This window comes from Microcaecilia unicolor, chromosome 2 (assembly GCF_901765095.1).
Source record: "Microcaecilia unicolor chromosome 2, aMicUni1.1, whole genome shotgun sequence".
NCBI classification, from domain to species: domain Eukaryota; kingdom Metazoa; phylum Chordata; class Amphibia; order Gymnophiona; family Siphonopidae; genus Microcaecilia; species Microcaecilia unicolor.
In genome coordinates this window covers 324,085,586-324,103,867 of record NC_044032.1, presented here as the reverse complement: position 1 = coordinate 324,103,867, position 18,282 = coordinate 324,085,586, and the positions used below count along the sequence as shown (strand labels likewise).

The 18,282-nt window shown below is 43.0% G+C and overlaps 1 protein-coding gene across 1 annotated transcript in view; it reads right to left on the bottom strand.

Annotated features, from left to right (window-relative positions):
• The window catches only part of TBC1D2 (TBC1 domain family member 2), a 692,224-nt gene that overhangs the window by 312,009 nt on the left and 361,933 nt on the right, over window positions 1-18,282 (bottom strand). The window contains 7 exon segments of the mRNA XM_030194342.1: window positions 5,664-5,672; window positions 5,674-5,748; window positions 5,750-5,799; window positions 5,802-5,919; window positions 5,921-5,974; window positions 5,977-6,042; window positions 14,227-14,238. Of these exon segments, the coding sequence (XP_030050202.1) occupies window positions 5,664-5,672; window positions 5,674-5,748; window positions 5,750-5,799; window positions 5,802-5,919; window positions 5,921-5,974; window positions 5,977-6,042; window positions 14,227-14,238 (384 nt within the window).

Sequence of the window (18,282 nt, the reverse complement as noted above, 5' to 3'; positions counted from 1 at the left end):
TCTGTACCTGATGAGATTGTCCTATGTATAACTTGCTTCCTATGTAAAAGTTCTTTACATAGCTCTGTCATGGTATTGACAGTTGAATAAAAAGAAAAATTATTACCTATTGGGAGAGTCTTGTACATAATTATTTTAAAAACAGAAAAGAATTTAACATCATCTGGTCAGTTGGGGCACTTTTTTGGGACTTGGACCTGAAAAAAAAGGGTCCAAATAAAGCGGACCAAATTCTCGTCAAAAACGCCCTTCTTGTTTCGATTATCAGCTAAAGACGCTCATCTCTCCTTGGCCCACGCCCCAGTCTCGCCTTCGCCACACCTCCGACACGCCCCCGTGATCTTTGTTCGTCTCCGTGACGGACTGCAGTTGATGACGCCAAAAATCGGGTTTCGATTATACCGATTTGGGCCCCCACGGGAAACGGACGCCCATCTCCTGATTTGGGTCGAAATATGGGCATCTTTCTCTTTCGAAAATAAGCTGGTTAAGGTTCTAGTGCTCACTGCAGTGTTTAAGATGCTTCCTTTTCCTAGGTACACTTTGTACGACTCGTAGAAATGATTGCTTATTATATGGGAGAATTGCTCTATAGGTCCTGAGTGTTTTGTATTCTCGGTATGTCTAGTACTGGATTTTGGAGGAGGGTGTTAAAAAATGACTAGCCCTGGGTGTCAAATACCCTAGGTAAGCCACTGAGTGGAGATAGCCCTAAACATTCTGAAAGATAACATACCGTTATCACAGTATCAGATTAGTGTCCTGAAAAGAAATAAGCGTGCAATAAAGAGTCTTGGGGACAAAGGATACCTCTTAAAAAATAGAAGAAGCTGGTGATGCAGTCTGAGAGTTTTATTGGACCTTTGCTAAGCTTCACCTTACCGCTCATCATGAGCCTGATCGGTAATGCAAAACACTAAAAAGATGTACTTGGTTCCTAGCTGGCACCTCGATCATTTAAGAGGTCCTCCAGAACCCCATGAAAATATTAGTAGTTCAAAGGCTCAATAAAGAAATGAGCAGTATTCTTCAAAGTTCCGGACTAACTGACTATGAAAAGTCTATACGTTATTCAGCTGTATTACAGTGCTGCATGTCGTTTACCAGGACAGTGTGAAAAGGAAAAAGAAAAATAGGTCTGTATCTCCCCGAAAAAGTCCTGAAAAGATGGAGGTGTCGCTAGACAATGATGGACCTCCTGACCCTGTTCTTCAGGAAATGTGAAAAAGAATTGGTGAATGTTATAGGAAAAACGCCAAAGTTTTGCTAGACAAGCTATCCGGAAACAAGGATGTGCGACCTGGGATGCCAATGGGACTTTTGTATACAAGGGATATTCCATCAGTGAGTCTAATCAGCTCGACCTAGTTTGCAGGGCTAGACAGACACACCCTCTTTTTCCCAACAAAGGAAATTGATTGATTGGGAGAAATTCATGAGCTCCATGGCTGAATTCAATATGCCCTTAACTGTAGTCGGCAATGCGAGAAACAGGCATTTGCTTGAAATTCTTAAAGAAAAGCCCACTGAGGTTTCTGTGAAATTCACCACCCCTTTTAAAATGAAGAAACTCCTCCCCTTAAGAAAAAGAAATGTGTGAAATATATTAGCCTCTCCTATAAGAAACCGTTTGGATTGAACAGATGACAGTGGTTAAATATGTAATATGTATAGTTGTAATAAAAAATACTGTGTGCACAGACATATGACGTGAGAAATGTGATTCCTTTACAGAATTTTATTTATAAGCCATATGGCACTCTTTGTAGGAAACACATCTCTGTTGGTTATAAAAGACTTCAAAAAGATCTACACACACAGCACTTCGTTATTTTCACAAACTGTAACAACATTTCATCATTTTTTAGAAAGTCCTCAGAATTTTTGTTGCTACAGATACCAACTCCTGTTGTAGTGAGTAATTAAAACCTCCCTTTTCTGTCTTTTGGTCTCTGTCTGACTTTATTCGTCATGAGAATAGCTCTAAACATAACATTACATAATACAATTGTAAAACATCTTCAAAAGACAAGTCTTTACAATGGTGGTGTAAGAAAAACAAGCAGTGGTGACCACAGATAATCAATAGAGAGTGTTGTAACTGTCTGTTGTGTTACACAATGGTTTCATGGTGGTTCTGTATAAAGTCCATAATACCGCTAGGAAACAAACTATCGGGGGTGTCCGTAAGAATTAAAAAACTCGCTGACGCCGTTCTGAGACAGGTAGATGGCTAACCAGGATAGTCGTGTGGGTGGGTATTTATCACTATCACTAAAGGTCACCACTGCAAGCGCTGCCCAAGTAACCAATTGCTGGCTAACACATCTAAAAACAATTCTGCGACATACAGGTCCTCCTTCAGCAAACGATAAATCTGTAGGTGATGCATGTGGGAAAAAAGAACCTGAATTATAGCTACATCATGCAAGGTTCCACGTTAGGAGTTACGGACCAAGAAAGGGATCTGGTTGTCGTCGTCGTCGATAATACACTGAAACCTTCTGCTCAGTGTGCTGCTGCAGCTCGGAGAGCGAATAGAATGTTGGGTATTATTAGGAAAGGTATGGAAAACAGGTGTGAGGATGTTATAATGCCGTTATATCGCTCCGTGGTGTGACCGCACCTTGAGTATTGTGTTCAATTCTGGTCGCCACATCTCAAGGAAGATATAGTGGAACTGGAAAAGGTGCAGCGAAGGGCGACTAAAATGATAGCGGGGATGGGACGACTTCCCTATGAAGAAAGACTAAGGAGGCTAGGGCTTTTCAGCTTGGAGAAGACACAGCTGAGGGGAGACATGATAGAGGTATATAAAATAATGAGTGGAGTGAAACAGGTGGATGTGAAGCGTCTGTTCACGCTTTCCAAAATACTAGGACTAGGGGGCATGCGATGAAACTACAGTGTAGTAAATTTAAAACAAATCGGAGAACATTTTTCTTCACCCAACGTGTAATTAAACTCTGGACTTCATTGCCGGGAGAACGTGGTGGAAGGTGGTTAGCTTGGTTTAAAAAGGGGTTGGACGGTTTCCTAAAGGACAAGTCCATAAACCGCTACTAAATGGACTTGGGAAAAATCCACAATTCCGGGAATAACATGTATAGAAAGTTTGTACGTTTGGGAAGCTTGCCAGGTGCCCTTGGCCTGGATTGGCCGCTGTTGTGGACAGGATGCTGGGCTCGATGGACCCTTGGTCTTTTCCCAGTGTGGCATTACTTATGTACTGTGTTCACTGTTTTACATGTAGTCAAAAATGACTTTTCTTCGTTGGTTAACTTCTATTACATTGTCAAACACCTCATAGGCGATCATGTTTATGGTGCGGGGCAGAGCATTCGAAAAACAGATTTCTGCATGCAGATTACCAGTTTTGATCAAGTAGTAATCTGTGCATTCTTGGTCAGGTGACAGATCAAAAGCCTGCAAAGTATAACCTCTGTAAAATTCCATACAGTTGATCATTAAAGCGCTATTTTTCATATTTTTATCAGTCACTTGTACCAGCTATATTTATTCTCTCTTGCAATGACTGTGTTCAAAGTCTGGTTGAAGAGGCTTTTCTGACACTTGTTCGCCATCCACATACAGAGCGTCAAAGTTGATATTGTAATGTTGAAAATTAAAAGGACTTTTGCCATAGGACCCGCTGTAGGTATCATTGTCTACAAACCCCAGGACGATGAGTTTAGGCAACTGGCCCAGAAAGAGGTTTTCCAGGTTGGTAACAAGCTCTGCCGGGTATGCTAAAACCTTCAGCCACACGAGATCAATGGCACACTTGATGTTGGACTTCAACAGTGCTTCAGCATGACCCAATCTTTCTCCCAGTGACATTTTTACTCTCTTTACAAACAATGATGGAGACAGGATCTGTACTTTGTAGTGTTCGTCGGCACCCCACTCATTAACAGAACTTTTTTTTATAACAGACTTTGAAAAAAAGGAACGTGAACAGGCTTCTGCCTGTGTGAATGGGTCTAAAAGCAAAATTAGATTTCTTAGGATCTCTCTTTTAAAAAAATAGGGAAGAAAATACATCTGCCTTAAAACTATTGCTTCTTGTAAGTTTATTTCTAGATAGGGGAAAGGAGAATGGTCGCAGGGGACTGGCAACAGACTCTATTGATCTCACACAGACAGACAGAGAACAGCCTGCTTGCCAGGGGGAAAAAGCAAACACCAGGCTACAGACCCTATTGATCTCACACAGACAGAGAACAGGTGGGTTTTTTTTTTTTTTTTGCTACATTATTCAGAAAAACAAACCTCTGGTTTCTTGTGAAACTTATCTTACCAATTCAACACATATTCAAGATATCTGTAAATCATATACTGTATACATATTCTACATTGATTTATGTGTACCATAATCAATTTTTCTTTTTCATTTGATACTTTTTGTTTAAAAGAAAAAATATTTTTATACTATATAAATTTTTGAAAAGTGCTCAGTTCGCACATCAGTCATATTAACAGTGACTGGCTGAGTAGAGAACCATCATCGCACTTCAGCGTTCTCAATTTTAGGAAGTCTGTTTACTTCGCCCTTAATTATATATCTGAAATTTGACCCTCATCTCATGTGGGTACTCCTGCAGATAATCACTAAGGTTATAAAAGCCCGGCACTATTCCAAACAGTGCTCTAAAAATAGGGGCTTTACCACCCTTATGATCAGAGATAATAGCACGCAAATTTAAGCATGCTATAATCTCTGATCATAGGATAAAAGTGCAGGAGGATTGTGCCTGAACATGCACTCACAAACCCCTCGACACAACTTCACGGAAGGCTGGAGATCCACCCCTAACCCCCTCTAGCACTCCCCCCAAAAAGTCCGTGGGCTGAAAACATCAAGTGCCCCAAACTGGTGGTTAGCGGCCCCCCTTCCCAAGCACCCCTGTACCTTAGTGGTGGAGAAGGGAGTAGTACACTTCCTCCTCTTCCAGCACCCTCCTTGAAAATGGTGGCACCCAGCCCTGCCAGTGCATCCTGGCTGAGATGGGCAGGGCTTCACCACCATATAGGGAGTTCTACTACTTCCTCCTCCACCACTAAGTATGGGGGGGGCAGGGAAGGGGGATGCTAGACCACCAGATTGGAGGGGCGGCTTGCGTTTGATGGTCCACTGGGCTATCAGGGCTTTCTTTTGCAGGGGGGTGAGGGGGGCTTAATGGGGGGGGGGGGGTTGGGGGAAATGGAGGTCCGCCGGACCTCCAGCCCCCGTGTTGCTGGCTTGGAGTGGGGGCTCAAGGCTCCTACAGGAGGGGGTTCAATTGGGGGGATGGGGGGGCCTGCTAGCATGCAAATGTATGCTGGACAGGGCTCCCCATTCTTCCCCAATGTTCCGCAAATCCTAACGCCAGATCCAAGCTGATGTAGGATTTGCCAATGGCAGGGCGCCAATGTTTGGCATGCTGGCCACTGATCAATGGGGAGGAATAATAAATTCTTGTTTAGCATGCATTTGCATGCTACTTGTGGGTCAGATTCTCCGAGCAAATGTTTCACGCACTCAGGGTCTTCTGATCATTGGGCAGTAGCAAACGTGGGTGCTAGTATGGCGCTAATAGCCAACACCCGCATTTGCTTCTGATCATCGGCCGCTAGTAACTTATAAACTGCTTGTCTTCCTATCTTTGACTAGAGCACCATACCTGGAGATGGTTCTATCTTTTCAAGCTGCTGGCAAATGGTCTCAGTGGGAAAGGGCTCAGTCTCTCTCTCAGAGCTAATGTTGGTTGCTATTGATATGATCCATCAACTTGACAATGTACTGCTGCTTGGCACTGTCTTCTGCATCAGCAACTGAACATGTTCTGTCAGTTCAGTGATGTGCTCTTCCTTTTGTGCAAGGCTCTCACTCAGCTCCTGTCGATCCCTTTCCAGGGCCTCCACTTGTTTCCCCAGCTCCCTCAATCTGTCTGACTTTGTGCCGCACCAGCTCCAGACGGTCTTCTCCTTCTGGTTGCAAGCCAGGTAGGTGCTGCAGGCTCTCTTTTCCTGTTGTGCTGCTTCCAGAGCCTTATGCAAAGTCTGACAAGTTCCTAGCGGGAAAATTAAAAACAGATATTATACAATTAGATAAAGCCACATATAATCCATTCAAATAGCTGCATTCTACAAAAAAAGTTCTCATTTTTATTTTCCATAATCTAGCATGGTATTAACTGAAGTTTAGTTTCAGTTTAGTTTTACACAACTCCCCCCTACATAACCATTCCCCCACCCCCACTCGGGATTTTATACAATTGTCATCTCTTTTCCAAGCTGAAGAGCCCTAACCTGCATAGTCTTTAAAGAAGGTGTTCTCACCCTTTTATCATTTTTGTCACCCTTCTCTGCTCTGCTACATCCTTTTTGAAATGGAGAATTGCACACAAACAGATACAGAGGTACAATGATATTCTCACTTTTGTTCTCTATTCCTTTTTCAACAATCCAGAGCATTCTATTTGCTTTGTTTTTGCAAGTGCACATCATTCATTTTAAAATTTAAATGTATTATCCACAATGACCACAAGATCTTTTCCTTGGGTGGTGACTCCTAATAGAGCATTTTGTACACTGTAGTTTAGGATTATTTTTCACCATGTGCACTTCTCCACATTACAATTTCATCTGCCATTTAGATGCCACCTCCCTTAATCTCACAAGATAATTTCTGACAATCCTTTTCACTAACCTTTGCGTCATCTATAAATCTGATCATATCATTCGCCATTCCTATCTCTAGATCATTTATGAATACGTTTAAACAGCACAGATCCCAGTACAGACTCTTGGGTCATACAAAATATAAGCATTGCCATACTGGAGCAGACCAAAGGTCCATCAAGACCAGTATCCTGTTTCCAACAAAGCCCAATCCAGGTCACAAGTACAGATTTATGCTGCTTATCCTAGAATATGGTTATGGACATTTCTTTAGGAAATTATCCAATCTTTTTTTAAACTCTGCTAAGCTAACTTCTTTACCACATTCTCTGTCAATGAATTCCAGAGTTTAATTACTTGCTGAGTGAAGCAATAATTTCTCTGATTTGTTTTAATTTAATACTAGTAGCTTCATTGCACACCCCTAGAAACTAGTGTTTTTGGAAAGAATAAAAAGCGATTCACATCTACCTGTACCACTCCAATCATTATTTAAATACCTCTATCATATATTCCCCTCATCATATTCTTCTCAAGCTGAACGTAGCCCTAGCTGCATTAGCCTGTCTCATAGGGAAGTCATCCCAGCTCTTTTATCAATTTTGTTGCCCTTCTCTGTACCTTTCTAATTCCACTATATCTTTTTTTGAGTATGCGGTGACCAGAATTGTACACAGTATTCGAGGTGTGTGGTCACACCATACAGCGATACAAAGGCATTATAAACTTTCTCAGTTTGTTTTCCATTCCTTTCCTAAAAATTCATAACATTCTATTTGCTTTCTTAACCGCCACTGCACATGAGCAGAGGGTTTCAATATATCATCTACTATGACATCTGGTGGTGACTCCTATATGGAACCTTCCCCCACGTAACAATGTTTGGGTTTTCTCTCTTCCCACATGCATCATTTTGCACTTGCTCACATTAAATGTCATCTGCCATTTTGGATGTCCAGTCTCCCAGGTCATCTTGCAATTTTTCACAATCCTCTTGCAATTTAACAACTTTGAATAACCTTCTGTCATCAGCAAATGTAATAACCTCACTAGTTATTCCCATCTCTAGATCATTTATAAGTATGTTGAAAAGCAGTGGTCTCAGCAAAGACCCCTAGGGAACCCCACTATCTATCCTTCTCCAATGAGAATACTGAACATTTAACCCTACTCTCGGTTTTCTATCTTTTAACCAGTTTTTAATCCACAATAGGACATTGCCTCCTATCCCACGACTTTCTAAATTCCTCACGAATCTTTCATGAGGTACCTTGTCAAATGCCTTTTGAAAATCCAGATACATAATATCGACCAGATCACCTTTATCCATATGCTTACTCACCCCTACCATATCCGCTAAGAAAACTCTGAAATCACTATTTTGGGTCTGCTTTCCGCGTAGGACTGTCCCTGCCTGGCTTGTTTAACGTTGTTTCAGGCATTATGCCAGTTTATAGTTAATCTTATAGCTATTTCAGGGTGTTTTTTTTTTCAGTGGAGGTATATGGTGCAATTAAATTAAGTTGACAGCAATTTCAGAGTTTTCTTAGCGGATATGGTACAAAATATATAGAAAATATACTGGTATGCTACATCGGGTTCATTGAGCAAGTGCTGTGGTATCACCTTTTTAATATATATTATAATATAATATATGTTTAGCCCCTTTCCATGTTTTATGTCTTAATCGTGGTCTATATAGATTTTGCAATTATGCATATGTTCAGGTCATATTCAACTATTCATTGTTGATCTAGTATGAGTCATGTTTTATTTCATGTCTTTAAGTACGTTATATAGGTACATAGAGTTTTTTTCATATTATTATTTTTTTTCTTCACTTATTATTATTTTTATAATTTACCCCCTTCTTTTTTTCATTTTTCTGATGAATTTTGTCTGTGATCATCTCCTTATATTTTCACAATTCATATTTTTTTAATTTTATTTATTTTGAACCTATGTCATATTTATTTTCATGTATTTTTGGTTTTTTCATTTGTTATTTTTCTATATATATTTTCTCTGACATATATATATAATATATATATATATACTTTTTTCTGTAATCCTTGTTGCAATTTTCATGTGTGATAGTATCAAATATCATTTGTTTTTCATCTATTCATATTAATTTTGGTTTTTCCATTTTTATTTTTCTATATATATATATTTTTTTCTGATAATATATATTTTAAAAATCCTTGTTGTAATCTCCATGGGTGATAGTTATCTCAAATTTCATTTGGTTTTCACTACAATACATATGTAAACAGGTTTATGTATGTTCGATGTCTTTTACATCTTTCTATTAAAGTGTTTCCTGATTTGACTTTTAAATGTATAGCTTTTTTTTTTTGACATCTTTGTATGCTGCAAAGTGTTTTTTTCTGACATATATTGTTCTGAATGATGATAGTTTTTGTATTTCATGGGTAACATTTTTATCTTTTTTATCTTATTGTCTCATGATTTACTTTGATATATATAATATCTATACTATATATATCTATATCTATATATATCTATATATATATATATATATATCGTACGTTTTTTTCTAGATAACCTTTCTAGACTATTGTTTTTACACCAAAGGTCTATAGGTACGTTTCTTCAGTAGTGTTAACTATTATATTATACTAGTAAAAAAGGCCGTTTCTGGAACGAATGAAACGGGCGGGCTAGCAAGGTTTTTCCTGGGAGTGTTGTATGTTTGAGAGAGAGAGCCAGAGTGAATGTGCGGGGGTGTGTGACAGAGTGAGACTGTCTGTGTGACAGTGTGTGTGTGAGAATGAGAATGTGTGACAGGGACCCCTCCCCTGTTCATAATTCCCTCACCCCGTTCCCTCCCCTCCTTTTCCTCCTCTTTTCCCACACTTTGGGTTCCTTAAGGCTTTCAAAGGTCTATGTACCCCCGTGGGTCCAGTCTCCGGATACCCCACCGCTTTCCTCACTCACCCCTCCCCAAGATGTAATACTTTTCATGTCCTTCATTTTTTTTTTTCAGTGTCCTATGTACCCTGTGTACAAATGCCTGGCATCAGATTGTGTTCCTCTCGTAACTTTGCATTTCTTTCATTCATTCAGAACTTCCCCCCCACCCGAACTACTTTTTGGTTCCTTCAGTCTTTTAAAACTGTCCTATGTGAGGAGTCACGTGATGCGTTGAGAGAGTAGGACGTGTGTCTTTGCTCTCCGGGGCCCCCACGCCTGATTTTACCATAAAAACCGCAGAAAACGGTTGACAAGCGAACTAACATATCAGCAGAAGCAGTACAACCAATGGATAAGTTTGTAGAAACAGCAACTAAATCAATGCCGCCACGCAGCGCTAAAAAGGAGAAAGATAAGGCAAAGATGGCGGATACCTCCGAGGAGAAGGCCTTGCAGCGAAGTGAGCAGAATTTTACTCCCGCGCAGCTGGCGCAATTGACCGACGCGGTAACGCAAGCATTGGAGCCGCGATTGGAATAAATCTCGGCACAGCTAGAACAATATGAATCGCGTCTGATAGACGTAACACAACGGGCTGGGGAGCTAGAGCGGCGAGTATCAGAGATTGAGGATGCGCTTTGCCCAGTGCAGGGTCGGCTCCGGAACACGCAGTCCACGGTCGAAGCGCTGCAACAGAAGGTGGATGATCTAGAAAACCGGGCCAGAAGGAGCAACTTACGCCTGATCGGTATACCAGAATCGGTGAATGACTCGGTGCTGGCCACGGTGATACGAAAGGTGGCTGAATGCTGAATTTGCGCTGTCTGTACCATGCAGGATGTGCTGTGCTTAGATCCGAATACACCGAGTGGGCCGCACCAAGATGGCCCCCCCAGAGCCCGCGTTGCAGTCATACTGAAAGTACATACATTACCTGCACAAGATGGAGATTCTGCGAGGGTCTAACGCTTAAAGCGGGACGATCAAAGTTGAATGAGGAAAGACAATAAGAATCTTCAGGACTTTCTTTCAGTATCTTTAAGGACCGTCGATAGAATTCACCCCCCTGTGCAGAGCGACTACAGGATTGCAAATTCAAGTTCATGCTGATTTATCCCAGCAGTGTTAAAATCGCAAGATGGCAAAGGAGGCCCTTTGATTCAGATGGCTGCTGCCAAAGAGTACATAACAGCGCCGGAAACAGAGGGAACAACAAACAGGCGGCAAAGCGGTCTGAATAAGGACGATTATAAGACCCAAAGTGGGTGAGAACTAATACTAATGATTGTTCTGCATTTGTACACAGTAAAGAGCTGGTTCACAACACAATGTGGTGGATCGGGTAGGGGGGCCTCGGGCATGGCAGGGGCTCCCACACAATTTGTTGTCTAGGGCATGTTGGGGAGTGTAGAGATTAATAGGGGGGGGAGGGGAGTTAGGGAAGGGTGGGGAAGGGAGGGGGGGATTAGCAAAGGCAAAAGAAGTATCCTCAGGTATTGTAAATTGGAGAGGGAACCTACACAAAGAAGTCTAGGGTGGCCGGTGTGGAAGGAAGCAGGCAGGAAGGAAATACACATGTTGATGCAGAGGGGGAGAGAGATGTCTTCGGGCTAGGCTGGGAGCCTGGGAGACAAAGGCCTCAAAGGTATTTATCAGTGCAAGTTCCAAGACACCAAGGAGAAGGTGGTTAAAACATGTTTGATCTCTTGGAATGTAGGCGGCATCACATCCCCAATCAAGAGAACCAAAATCCTAGCAGCTATTAAACGTCATGGGGTAGGCATTGCCTGCCTGCAGGAAACGAGGCTATCCAAAGAGGAAAGTGATAAGCTAAAAAGAGGATGGGTGGGGGAGGTATTCTATTCCCCAGCAACAGGTAGGAGAGGAGGGACAGCAATTCTGCTGCACAAATCACTGATGGGCGCGGCGAAAATGCTGTTCAAAGATGGAGAAGGGAGATATGTTGGAATTCAGCTCAATTTACAAGGAAAAGAGATGCTACTGGTATCAGCGTACGGCCCTAACACCTCAGCTACACACTTTTACGCTCAGCTGTTGGCCCTTTGCCATACTCATGCATCCCTCCCAATAGTGATTGCTGGAGATACGAACCAAGTGATAGACCCAGTGTTAGATAGGTCAAGGCAAGCGCGCCCTGACGCCCTATCAGAGGTGTCCCTCCTAGATTCCTTTTGTCAGAAGGTGGGCCTTCTTGACCCCTGGAGGATATTACATGGAGATGAAAGAGATTACACGCACATCTCCAGGGCACACCATTCACAGTCTCGCTTGGATTATATATTAACCTCCCCTGACATATTCCAGAAAATAACGGGAGCGGTCATAGGCCCTGAAGAGATATCGGACCACTCCATTATATGGGTGGACTTAGAGATTGCAACATATTTTCAGCAATCCCCTGGGTGGAGGTTCCCTGCATATCTGTACACCTCAAAAGCGTTCACAGAGCACATACATAAGAAATGGGAGGAGTACCAAACACATAACCAGGCACACGTGGATGACCCCATTCTGTTCTGGTCTGCTGCTAAAGCAGTACTCAGAGGAGAGATTATAGCATACGTAAGTAGACGGAACAGGCAGATAACACAGGGTATAGTGGAGCTGGAAAGGAAGATCCGGGTTATAAGGCGGCAGTATGGCAGACACCCCACGCAGCAAAATTATGAACTCCTTACATCCACTAGAGCGGCGTTGAACAGCCTACTTCAGGAACGCACGACACGATCCCTGCTATTCAGGAAGTACAGGTTGCATAAGTTTGGAGATAAGGCGGGAGGGATGCTAGCGAGGCTGGTGAAAGGCACAAGGAAGTCCCATTATATTGCTATATGCAGACAATCGGGGGGGATCACCAACAATCCAGACGAGATAGCGCAGGTATTTCAACAGCATTTTGCTAAGCTCTACAAAGGAGAGGAGGGTGAGAGAGACGTCAGGAAGGCTATAGCTGAGTACCTAGCCACAGTTAACATGGGGAAGATACATCCAGAGCAACTAGACCCCCTCAATAAACCGATAGAGGCAAAAGAGCTTCAGAAAGCTATAGGCGCATTGAAGATGCACTCTGCACCGGGACCTGATGGTCTCTCCGGTGAATTTTACAAGATGCTGAAACTGCAGATCTTGGGACCCCTATTAGAATACCTTAACGAAGTAGTAGAGAAAGGCCGATTCCCACTACATGCCAACACGGCTCTCATCAGTTTAATACCAAAAAAAGGAAAAGATTTGCTGCAACCCAGCTCCTACAGACCAATTTCACTGATTAACATGGAGGCAAAACTGCTGTCTCGGATCTTAGCAGATAGACTAGCACCACTGCTGCCACAGCTAGTGAAGGAAGATCAGGCCGGATTTGTTCGAGGGCGTCAATCTGTCCTTAACGTGCACAAATTAATCCTAGCCACTTTAGCAGATCCTGACACAAAATCACAAAGGCTGGCGGTGAGCCTTGACGCTGAACGGGCATTTGACCGGGTACAATGGCACTTTCTGTTTGAAACATTGCAGTGGATAGGTCTTACTGGATGGCTCTTGAAGGCTATCACCACACTATACACTGACCCCCGAGCCATGATATTAGTCAATGGGATAAGAACAGAGGGGTTTGACATTAAGAAAGGGACGCGACAGGGTTGCCCACTTTCCCCACTGTTATTCTTGTTGTCCCTAGAGCCGTTGCTGAATGAGATCCGAACACACGAACAAATACAGGGCATCAGGCTCCAGCAACATGAGATTAAGGTGCTGGCGTACGCTGATGACCTGTTGCTACTGCTGAATAATCCTCAGACATCTCTAAAGCATCTCCTGCATACAGTGCATAAATATGGTAGACTCTCGGGCTTTAAATTAAATCTGGCCAAGTCACTGGCGCTGCCTCTGGATCCGGAGCTGCGGTGGGGTTGGAAGGGCGCATTCCCGCTGCAGTGGGCGGAGGATCAGATTCAGTACTTGGGGGTAATCATTCCATCAGACATAGGGCGACTGTATGATAAGAATGTGATCCCGGTTCTGAGAGAGACCAGGGGCTTGCTGCATCTTTGGGGTACATGTCCACTTTCCCTGTAAGGACGCATAGGACTGGTTAATATGCTGATAGTCCCCAAATGGCTCTACACATTCCAGATGCTTCCCTTATACCTAAGAAAGAAAGAGGAGCTGGCACTTAACAAAATGATTCAGGTATTTCTGTGGAGAGGACAACGGCCTCGGCTTCCTCTGCACATAATACAAAAACCAAGGGGGCACGGGGGGATGGGTCTACTTAACATAAGATACCTGACAATTGCATGCTCGATGAGGCACATTAGAGACTGGCTCACGGGACAGCAGGAATTTTCAAACACACAAATAGAGCAGACACTCTCTCCCGCAATGCATCTGGGGTGGTGGTTACACGCATCAGGCACGGGACTCATACATAAACATGGAAACAACCCATTTTTACTGTCAACAAGAGCAGCTTGGAAGTGGCTGTGTAAAAGACATTGGTTTAAATGGACTGCAACGCCCTTCCTGCCTCTGTTTCACAATCCAGATTTCCCAGAAGGAACATCTTCAGTGATATTCGCTCGATGGCGGAGAAAAGGAATACACTACTTGTACCAACTGCTGACAGATGAAGGTAAAGTGCGACCTTTCCAGGAACTGCAAAGAGAATTTAATCTGCCAGGGACAGACCAATTGGCGCACCTGCAGATCCAGCATTATATGACAGAACTGGGATGGATTAACTTGAGTGAAGATGTGCAGGACACGTTGAACACAGCACTGACACTGGGGGCACAGAACACAGTACCCTTGCGGTTTCACCACAGATACCTTCAAGACTCCACTGAGGACATTGATTATCGAGGCAGGGTGCAGAAATGGGCGTCAGACTTGACAGCAGAGGTCTCGGACGAGGTGTTCCAGACCTTTTTGGCCCTTGCCCTAAGGACCTCTGTATACACTCGACATTGGGAACTACAATATAAGTTTGCGCTGCGGCTATATATATCACCAGCCGAGCATCAAAGCGGGGTTTGGTTGGCACTGGAGCCTGCCCTCGCTGCGACCAGAATACCTGCGGGGGCTAGGGCACATGTTCTGGTCTTGCCCACAAGTGGTGAGCTTTTGGTCTCAAATGCTAGACAAAATCAAACGGTACTGGGGCTGTAGCACAATACAAAGACAACCACTGTTACTTTTTGGCAAATATGAATATACAGGGCTCGCCCCGCCAGGACTTAATTCCTTTCTTCATAGAGCGGTTTTTGAGTGGAAAGAAGATCATTTTGTTGACCTGGAGAAAGAGTTAGGCCCCCTCTTTTTGGGGCCTGGAGGACAAACATGATCGAACTTTTGAAAACTGGAACGGTGTGGAATTCACGATTTCTCCCCTGTCGAGGGGAAAAAGCTGGTAAAACCTGGGTGAATTTTTGGGACACATTACAACCAGCAGCTCGAAGCAGAATTTTAAATTGAGAGACTGTGTAGACGATGAGAGGACTAATACTGTGGTATGATTGAGGTTCATAGGTTCTTGGACGGGGAGGGTAGAGGGAAAGGTTGAAGGGGGGGGGGGGGAAGGGGGGTTTGAAAGAGGGAGGGGGTAGTGGGATATGTTTATAGTACATTCTGGTTAATAGTGTTAACTTGAAAGACCGGAGCAAATATGTACACTGTTTATTTACCTGCTCTAATAAAGATAATTGAAACATAAAACTGGCCAGCATTGAGATTGTTTTCCTGGTCCCAAATTTGCTTGTCTGTTCAGTCATTCAACAACTCCCCCCCCCCCCCCCTTCTCAGTTTAACGACTGTCATTTCCTTCAGTCTTTTAAAACTCTCCTATCTACCCTGTGTCCTAATGGCCAGCATTCAGATTGTTTTCCTTTCCCAAATGTTCACGTCTTTCAGACCTTCAGAAACTCCCCCCCTTCTCCAGTTTAACACTTTTCATTCCTTCAGTCTTTTAAAACTCTCCTATCAACACTGTGTTCCTAATGGCCAGCACTCAGATTGTTTTGCTTTGCCAAATTGTCTGTCACTGATGTCACTGAGGTCAGTGCGTGCCTGCCTAGCAGACCACTCCGGCAGGCACGGTCCCAAGCACATCCTGTTGGAGGTGAGAATTATTATATAGGATACTTTTGATTGTATTACAATATTTTAATCATTTCATATGTTTCATTCTGACTATTTTTATGTATAATTATTTTAAGATATGTGTGGTTTGATTTATTTGTGGTTTTTATTCATAGACCCTGAGGCAGGCCTTTGTGGCCGAAACACGATTCGCGTCGGGTCATTTTATTGATTTAAATAAGACCTTGTTTGGGAAATACCATTTGTGAGAGGACTCTTTTTGGCATCCATTGTTTTGTACATTTGACTTCCGTTTCTCCTGTGGAGAAATCACCTTTTGTGGGTGTTGAACCCCATCATCTACCCTTCTCCATTAAGAATACTGACCATTGAACTCTACTCTCTGTTTTCTATCTTTTAACCAGTTATTAATCCACATAGAATGCTACATCCTATCCCATGACTCTCCACTTTCCGCTGGAGTCTTTCATGAGGTACTTTGTCAAATGCCTTTTGAAAATCCAGATGCACAATATCGACTGGCTCACCGTTATCCACATCTTTGTTCACCCCCTTCAATGAAATGTAATAGATTGGTGAGGCAAGATTTCTTCACTAAATCCATGTTGGCTTTGTCTCATTAATGTATGCTGTTGAATATGCACTGTAATTTTGTTCTTTATATTAGTCTCTACATTTTGCCCAGCACCAAGGTCAGGGCTCACTCACCGGTCTATAATTCCCGGATCACCTCTGCAACCTTTAAAAAAAAAAAATCGGCATTACATTAGCCACCCTCCAATCTTCCGGTACCATGCTTGATTTTAAAAATAAATTATATATTCACTAACAATAGTACTGCAAGTCATTTTTTCAATTATTGGTACTCTGGGATGAATACCATTCAGTCCAGGTGATCTGCTACTCTTCAATTTGTGTCATTACATCTTCCAGGCTTATAGAGATTTCATTCTGTTTCTCTGACTCATCAGCTTTGAATATCTTTTCTGACACTGGTATCTCTACCAAATCTTCCTTGGTGAGGACCGAAGCAAAGAATTCATTTAATCTCTCTGCTATGGCTTTGTCTTCCCTGAGTGTCCCTTTTACCCCTCGGTCATCTAGCGGTCCAACTGATTCTTTTGCTGGCTTCTTGCTTTTAATATACCTAAAAAACTGTTCTACAATGTATTTTTGCCTCCAACACAATCTTTTTATTCAAAGTCCCTCTATCAGGCTTATTGTTGAAAGAGAAGGACACCCATCTTTCGACACAAATCGGAAGATGGGCGTCCTTCTCACAGAGTTGCCCAAATCGGTATAATCGAAAGCCAATTTTTTAATGTCCCCAATTGCTTTCCGTCGCAGGGACAACGGAAGTTCACAGGGGCGTGTCGGAGGCATAGCGAAGGCGGGACTTGAGTGTGCCTAACACATGGATGTCATCGACCCATAATGGAAAAAAAAAAGGGCATCCCTGACTTTACCTGGTCCTGTTTTTCTTACGACCAAGCCACAAAAAGGTGCCCAAACTGACCAGATGACCACCGGAGAGAATCGGGGATGACCTCCCCTTACCCCCCCCCCCCAGTGGTCACTAACCCCTCTCCCCCCTCAAAAAATATCTTTAAACACTATTTTGTGCCAGCCTCAAATGTCATACTCAGGTCCATCACAGCAGTACGCAGATCTCTGGACCAGTTTTAGTGGGTGCAGTGCACTTCAGACACTACCCCCCCCTACCTGTTACACTTGTGGTGGTAAATGTGAGTCCTCCAAAACCCACCACAAACCCACTGTACCCACATCTTCACCTGTAAGGACTATGGTAGTGGTGTACAGTTGTGGGTAGTGGGTTTTGGGAGGGGGTTGGGGGGCTCAGCACACAAGGTAAGGGAGCTATGTACCTGGGAGCAATTTATGAAGTCCACTGCAGTGCCCCCTAGAGTGCCCGGTTGGTGTACTGGCATGTCAGGGGGACCAATGAACTACGAATGCTGGCTCCTCCCACAACCAAAGGCATTTGGTGGTTTCTGAGATAGGCATCCTTGGTTTCCATTATCGCCGAAAATCAGAAATGACCAAGTCTAGGGACGACCATTTCTAAGGATGACCTAAATTTCAAGATTTGGGCGTCCCCAACCGTATTATTGAAACGAAAGATGGACGTCCATCTTGTTTCGACAATACGGGTTTCCCCGCCCCTCCACCGGGACGTTTTCCGAGGACATACTCAGAAAAACTTGAACATCCCTTTCGATTTTGCCCCTCTTTGCCTTCCTTATCAGTGCTTTGTATTTCACTTTCCATTCTTTATGCTGTTTCTTATTATTTTTAGTCAGATCCTTCTTCCATTTTCTGAAGGATTTTCTTTTAATTCTAATAGCTTCCTTCACTTCATTTTTTAACCATGTTGACTGTCGTTTGGTCTTCCTTCCTCCTTTTTTAAAACTGGGCTTCCAGATGGTATTTTTGAACAGCATCCATGCCTGATGTAAACTTTAGACCTTCACAGCTGCTCATCTAAGTGGTTACGATTGTTTCAGTGCTACTGCATGGTCTGAAGACTGATGAGAGATGTGAAGG